This window comes from Lipotes vexillifer, unplaced genomic scaffold (assembly GCF_000442215.2).
Source record: "Lipotes vexillifer unplaced genomic scaffold, Lipotes_vexillifer_v1.1 scaffold1439, whole genome shotgun sequence".
In the NCBI taxonomy this organism is placed as follows: domain Eukaryota; kingdom Metazoa; phylum Chordata; class Mammalia; order Artiodactyla; family Lipotidae; genus Lipotes; species Lipotes vexillifer.
Genome location: NW_006785059.1, coordinates 921,357 through 929,016, shown reverse-complemented (window position 1 = coordinate 929,016; position 7,660 = coordinate 921,357). Strand labels below are relative to the sequence as shown.

Genomic DNA, 7,660 nt, shown 5'->3' with positions numbered 1-7,660 from the left:
TTTCCCTATGGAAGAGTGAGAATGTCATCCTTTATACATTATCAGTATGTACAGTGCCTACAAGGAAGTGTTAGAAATTGAAACTGACACCAGTTTTGAGACAGAATTCCTGCTCTCTTTGCACAAATGCGAAGAAGTGAATACTAACTACTACATTGTGAGTGACCAGAGTTTGGTATACATTTTCTGTAAATGAACAAAATATTTTTTTGGATTATGGACCATGTGGTCTCTGCAGCTATTCAGCTCTGCTGTTGTATGAAGGCAGCCATAGATGATATGTAAAATTATTGGTCACAGCTATATTCCAGTAAAGCTTTATTTACAAAGATATAGGTTGGGCCTTAGTTTGCTAACTCTTATTACAGATTGATCAAAGTCGTCACTTGGTATTTTTTAAATTAGCTATTAATTTTTAGAAAATTAATTTGGGAATAAAGTAAAATTGCTAATTGTTAAGTTGTTGGGCAGTTAAAAAACAGTCATCTACCAATATATATTCAAAAATAATAAGCAGGTTTTTCTGTGGTTAAATGAATATGCTTTCTTTTAAACAGGGTCTGGAAAAACTGCAGCATTTCTCTTGCCCATCTTGAGTCAGATTTATTCTGATGGTCCAGGCGAGGCTTTGAGGGCCATGAAGGTAAATATTTCTATATAAAATGGGAAGCAATCGTAGAACCTTTTAGGTAGCTGTTGAGAAAGCTTTCTAAATGACAGGAAGACTTGTGTTCTAACCTATGTAATTAGAAAGTTTTTACGTATAATCAGTGAATTACAGAAGGGAATTATGTGTAATGAACCTTTAAAAGATGTTAAGAGTTTAACTTACAAATTATTTCTTAGGAAAATGGAAGGTATGGGCGCCGCAAACAATACCCAATCTCCTTGGTGTTAGCACCAACTAGAGAATTGGCTGTACAGATCTATGAGGAAGCCAGGAAAGTAAGTATGCATTTCAGAGATTATCGGCTTTCTCATTGATTCTGATGCAGTGTTTTATGACCACGTAAAAATCTTGGCCTTAAAGTTGATAAAATTTCTTTGCTTACAGTTTTCATACCGATCTAGAGTTCGTCCTTGCGTGGTTTATGGTGGTGCTGATATTGGTCAGCAAATTCGAGACTTAGAACGTGGATGTCACTTGTTAGTAGCGACTCCAGGACGTCTAGTGGATATGATGGAAAGAGGGAAGATTGGATTAGACTTCTGCAAGTATGTTAATTTTTAAACGTGTGGAATGCATTAATTTAAAAAATTACTGGCCATTAGTTTTCTGGAACTTGTCCATAAATTTTAAGATGGAGAAGAGATTTATTTTAGTCTTCCAGCTTTTCCAAAAAGTTTGCTCATTGTAATTTTAATGTTGAAAAATCAGTGACATTTTAGTAGTCTGAGAATGACCAGACTTTGGGACCAGAGTCAAAGTATAAGAGCTAATTTGGGTGTGTACTATCTTGGACCATTTATTTAGTGGCAAAGATCCTGTGCTGTGTCTCACGTACATGGGTCAAATTGTGTGGTGTGAGGAATTTAACTACCTGAATGAGTAATTAATTGTGCTTATAGAAACAGCTATATTTAAACTATCTTTTCTCCTCAAATTCTAAACTGGATTTTTTTTTTTTCCATGGCAGATACTTGGTGTTAGATGAAGCTGATCGGATGTTGGATATGGGGTTTGAGCCTCAAATACGTAGAATCGTTGAACAAGATACTATGCCACCAAAGGGAGTTCGCCACACTATGATGTTTAGTGCTACTTTCCCGAAGGAAATACAGGTATTGTTTGATGCTCCAAATCTTATTTACTTAGGAATTTGTTCATCTCAATAGATAATAAAATATATATTTTTTTCTTTCAGATGCTTGCTCGTGATTTCTTGGATGAGTATATCTTTCTGGCCGTAGGAAGAGTTGGCTCTACCTCTGAGAACATCACACAGAAAGTAGTCTGGGTGGAAGAGTCAGACAAACGGTCATTTCTGCTTGACCTTCTAAATGCAACAGGTATAATTTTAGCATCACTCTGGTGGCTTAGGTAGTAAATCCATTTGGATCACATTTATTGCTTTTCCTCCTCATCCAAAACATTCTGTTGAAAACGGTCTATTTTAATTGCCTCTATTTGCAAGTTTACTAAGTGCAAAGAGGACCAAGCCACTCTTAGTGACAGAAACCTTGTAATATTTTACTTTAGGCAAAGATTCACTGACCTTAGTGTTTGTGGAGACCAAAAAGGGTGCAGATTCTCTAGAGGATTTCTTGTACCATGAAGGGTATGCCTGTACGAGTATCCATGGAGACCGATCTCAGAGAGATAGAGAAGAGGCTCTTCACCAGTTCCGCTCAGGAAAAAGCCCGATTCTAGTGGCTACAGCAGTATGTATAATATAATTTTATTTTCAAGGTCGCCATGTTCAACTGTTTGCTTTCTTTTAAATGGACCATATGTAACAAGTTATTTTCTAGGTAGCAGCAAGAGGACTGGACATTTCAAATGTGAAACATGTTATCAATTTTGATTTGCCCAGTGATATTGAAGAATATGTACATCGCATTGGCCGTACAGGACGTGTAGGAAACCTTGGTAAGTGTGGTTACTTGATGGTGTGGTGGTTTCTGGTTTTCAGTGTGATTCTTGCAGCAAAGAACTTTCAGGATCTTATTAGAAGAACTCCTATTTTCAAGGAATGCGATTAAGATATATCTTAGCAGAAGTGGCAGGAAAAGTCAGGGTTCAAAGAACTTTGAGTTGGTTAAATAGCAAATAGTTACGTCTTTTTTTAGTATTCTACTTAATACTCTAGTATGAAAGTAATACTGTGCTACTTTATGGAAGACCTTAATTTATGTACTTTTTGGAACTGTTTTAGGCCTTGCCACCTCATTCTTTAATGAGAGGAATGTAAATATTACCAAGGATTTGTTGGATCTTCTTGTTGAAGCTAAACAAGAAGTGCCATCTTGGTTAGAAAACATGGCTTATGAACATCACTACAAGGGTAGCAGTCGTGGACGATCCAAAAGGTGAGTTACAGATGGTGTATAATGATGGGGATGGGTGCTATGTCCAAGGTTAACTTTTCAAGGTTATTTAAGTGACATTAAGTTGATAGCCTTTTTTCATAGCTAAGGCCTTTTAAACATCACTATTAGGGAAGATAGGGCTGGATGGAATTGTTTGAATTGGAAAATCAGAAATTGGTCATTGGGAAGTTTTAACAAGATTTGGGGTATCTGGTCGAAATTTTATCTTTATGTGAACTAACACATTGTGTCCTTGTAGTAGTAGATTCAGTGGAGGATTTGGTGCCAGAGACTATCGACAAAGTAGTGGTGCCAGCAGTTCCAGCTTCAGCAGCAGCCGCGCCAGCAGCAGCCGCAGTGGTGGAGGCGGCCATGGCAGCAGCAGAGGGTTTGGTGGAGGTAATGTTTATTTTTAACCTCATATCTTTGGGAAGGGTTTTTTTTTCTTTTCCATCTTTTTCAAAGCATAATTAATATTGGGAAGTTCGGCCCTGTAGATTGATTTCTATAATTTTACATCAAAATACATAAGGGAAAGATTGTATTAAACAGTGGATGACTTAATTAATTTTTTCTCTTTTTTAAATCTTTCATTAGGTGGCTATGGAGGCTTTTACAACAGTGATGGATATGGAGGAAATTATAACTCCCAGGGGGTTGACTGGTGGGGTAACTGAACCTGCTTTGCAGTAGGTCACCCTGCCAAACAAGCTAATATGGAAACCACATGTAACTTAGCCAGACTATACCTTGTGTAGCTTCAAGAACTCGCAGTACATTACCAGCTGTGATTCTCCACTGAAATTTTTTTTTTAAGGGAGCTCAAGGTCACAGGAAGAGTTGAAAGGAACAATCAGCAGCCCTGTTCAGAAGGTGGTTTGAAGACTTCATTGCTGTAGTTTGGATTAACTCCCCTCCCAACCCCCATCCCAAACTGCATTTATAATTTTGTGACTGAGGATCATTTGTTTGTTAATGTACTGTGCCTTTAACTTTAGACAACTTTTTATTTTGATGTCCTGTTGGCTCAGTAATGCTCAAGATACCAATTGTTTTGACAAAATAAATTTACTGAACTTGGGCTAAAATCAAACCTTGGCACACAGGTGTGATACAACTTAACAGGAATCATCGATTCATCCATAAATATTATAAGGAAAAAACTTATGCGGTAGCCTGCATTAGGGCTTTTTGATACTTGCAGATTGGGGGAAAACAACAAACGTCTTGAAGCATATTAATGGAATTAGTTTCTAATGTGGCAAACTGTATTAAGTTAAAGTTCTGATTTGCTCACTCTATCCTGGATAGGTATTTAGAACCTGATAGTCTTTAAACAAGCCATTCCAGTCATGATGAGGTGATGTATGAATACATGCATACATTCAAAGCACTGTTTTCAAAGTTAATGCAAGTAAATACAGCAATTCCTCTTTCAATGTTTAGGCAGATCATTAATTATGAGCTAGCCAGATGTGGGCATACTATTACAGGGAAAGTATAAAGGTCTGATAACTTGATAGGTTTTTAGGAGAATTCATCTACTTAGACTTTTTAAATGCCTGCCATAAATGAAATTGAAATGGTAGAATGGCTGACCACAGCAATGACCAGCCCTCATTTAGGGCCCTGGATGATTTTTGGTCTAATAACGCATGCTAGTGTTGATGTTTTTTGGTCAAGAGGGTATGAACAGGAAGAATTAATGCAGCAGGCTTTATTTTAAATGCCGATTTACATTACTCTGTTCAAGCTGCGTTGAGATGTTAAACTGGCTTACTATAGACTTTGTAAAAATGGCTCCAGAAGAGTAACAAACTGAAATCTTTGAGATCACACAGGTTGGAAATATGTACATAACTGCACAAGGTGTCAATTCTGCTATACAGTGCAGTTTTAGTCAGTTTTAGTTGCATAGGTTTCCATTGTATTTATAGTCTGTTTATGCTAAATCTGGCCAAAGATGAGCATTGTCCACCACTAAAATGCCTCTGCCACTTTGAATTCTGTGCTAATTTTGTGGCCAGAATGCGGTGATCAAAACGCTCAATCTTTTTACAGTGGCATAGGAAGATGGCAAAAATTTCCTAAAGTGCAATAGATTTTCAAGTGTATTGTGCCTTGTTCTAAAACTTTTATTAAGTAGGTGCACTTGACAGTATTGAGGTCATTTGTTATGGTGCTATTTCAATTAGTCTAGGTTTAGGCCCTTGTACATTTTGCCCATAACTTTTTACAAAGTACTTCTTTTATTGCACATTCAGAGAATTTTATATATATGTCTTGTGTGCGTGTCCTTAAACTTCCAATCTTATTTTGTCTCTTGGAGATTGTTGAACGCAGCTTGTCTAGGAAGGGGATGGGACTAGATTCTAAAATTTATTTGGGACCATGGGAATGATAGTTGGGAAGAAAACTTTGCACACGACAGATTTCTAGATACTTTTTGCTGCTAGTTTTATGTAATATTTATTGAACATTTTGACAAATATTTATTTTTGTAAGCCTAAAAGTGATTCTTTGAAAGTTTAAAGAAACTTGACCAAAAGACAGTACAAAAACACTGGCACTTGAATGTTGAATGTCACCGTATGCGTGAAATTATATATTTCGGGGTAGTGTGAGCTTTTAATGTTAAGTCATAATAAACTCTTAAGTCAAATTAAGCAGACCCGGCATTGGCAGTGTAGCCATAACTTTCTGATGTTAGTAAAAATAAAATTGGCGACTTTAAATTAAATCATGCCAAGGTTTTGATACACTTGTCTTAAGATATTAATGAAACACTTCAAAACACTGATACGAAGTGTCCAGATTCTCAGATATTGTGTGAGTTTTGTTTCGTTGTGTGTAATTTTTTTTTTTTTCAGTGAATGTCTGGCTCATTGCAATCCTCAAACATGTGGTTATCTTTGTTGTATTGGCATAATCAGTGACTTGTACATTCAGCGATAGCATTTGAGCAAGTTCTATCAGCAAGCAATATTTTCAGTTAATAAATAAGGTTTCAAAAATCACATAAGAGTGGATTTAAACTTGCTGAATGTGAAGATTGAACCTCAAGTCACTGTAGCTTTAGTAATTGCTTATTGTATTAGTTTAGATGCTAGCACTGCATGTGCTGTGCATATTCTGATTTTATTAAAATAAAAAGTTGAACTGCACAGTCTCTTTTGTTGTTGTCAATTGTGGTTTATTATTAGAGGTGAAAATAAAGTTGTGCTCTTGCCTGAAGAGTTGTAAGATGTAATTTTTTGGGTTGCCATCCAGCGCTGATTTTGAAGTGCCCCTTGGATACAGAATTACTCTGGTGCACTTTTAATAAATGATGAAGATGGTGTGTGTTTGGAGTACAGTGAAAAAAGGATTTTTGTAATAGATGGAAATCTAAAAGGTCCTCACTGATTATAGTTTGAAATTTATGGGGGGGGATATCTTCTTGGAAGCACTTGATACACAAAGGATGGTTGAACAGTGGAAAAATGAATTGGGTAAAAAATCAAATGTATTCGCAATCTAACAAGTGTGGTAAGTACTTTGATAAGAATTATTTGGGGTCAGGTTGATAGAGATGGCCTGGGTGTGCCCTCTACCTTTAGTTTTATTTGCTGACATCCAGTTTTACCACACATTGCTGCAGGCAGCTGCTGCCAATTAACAGGAGATGATAGGAGAGCCATAACTGGATGACTTCTAACAAGTTGTGATGAACCAAATGAAACGATTCTGATTTTGGGGGTCAAAAATGGTCAAATGTTGGCAATTTGGTATGGCTTCACCTAGTGAAAGTACATGTATTCACCTTTCGTTGCAGTTTTGAGTTCTAGTTTTACAGTATGATTAAGAACTTGTTTGCATTGTAAAGATATATTTGGTTCTGGATAGTTAGATTTTCAGACCTTATCAATTGTAATTTCAGAGCAGCAAGCCTAAATTTGTAGGGCAGAATTTTGGAGCATAATATATGCTATACTGATTTTGGAGATAGGAAGGTAGTTGAGTCAACTTAATCGAAAGCATGGAAAGAGGTTGCCTTAGAATGGCTAGATGGAAAAGTCAAATGGCTGAAGGTGGTTCAAATAGAGTGGACTCCAAGTGGTTCACTGGCCCTTTTATGTAAATTATGAGGAGTGAACACAAGATAACTGCTCTGGAAGAACTGCCTAAATTCTTGAGATTATTTCTACTCTAGCAGACGATTACCCAAGTTGATTAACATTTCTGTAGATATTTACATAAATTCATAATTTCCCCACTTTTAAAGTGTTCCTGGGTTCGTTCCTCCCATCTCTTAGATGAATTTCAACATCAGATAATATTTTTCCAAAAACGATTTACAGGGTTCATGTTTGAAAATATCCAATGTCTTGATGCTTAGACATAAACTTGTTCCGATGGCTTTTTTTTCTTGCCCTTTTTAAGTGACCTGGTTGAAGTTGTCACAGATGCATTCTGAAGTTCAGTAATTTAAGATATCTGGGTGTTGACTGCTCTTAATCGCCCTCTCCACCAGATTGCAGAGATTTCATCCACTGCGGTTACGGGTTCAGTTTGGGATTTTTTTTTTTTCCCTCAACATTTCTGTTCTCATTGAACACGATTCTGGGTATGTTTTAAACTGCTTTGCTGC

General features: G+C 36.6%; 1 protein-coding gene across 3 annotated transcripts in view; it reads left to right on the top strand.

The window, feature by feature from the left end:
* Positions 1–4,111, top strand: part of DDX3X (DEAD-box helicase 3 X-linked) — a 14,284-nt gene extending 10,173 nt beyond the window's left edge. The window contains exons 8-17 of one of the 3 annotated variants that reach the window (XM_007457190.1): positions 558–643; positions 847–945; positions 1,055–1,215; positions 1,638–1,782; positions 1,866–2,010; positions 2,201–2,382; positions 2,473–2,590; positions 2,877–3,030; positions 3,290–3,429; positions 3,628–4,111. In XM_007457190.1, coding sequence (XP_007457252.1) covers positions 558–643; positions 847–945; positions 1,055–1,215; positions 1,638–1,782; positions 1,866–2,010; positions 2,201–2,382; positions 2,473–2,590; positions 2,877–3,030; positions 3,290–3,429; positions 3,628–3,707 — 1,310 coding nt within the window. In that variant the 3' untranslated portion in view covers positions 3,708–4,111. The remainder of the gene's footprint in view (positions 1–557; positions 644–846; positions 946–1,054; positions 1,216–1,637; positions 1,783–1,865; positions 2,011–2,200; positions 2,383–2,472; positions 2,591–2,876; positions 3,031–3,289; positions 3,430–3,627) is intronic. The other 2 variants (XM_007457192.1, XM_007457191.1) reach the window with 2 other exon arrangements.
* The last annotated feature ends 3,549 nt before the right edge of the window (positions 4,112–7,660 follow it).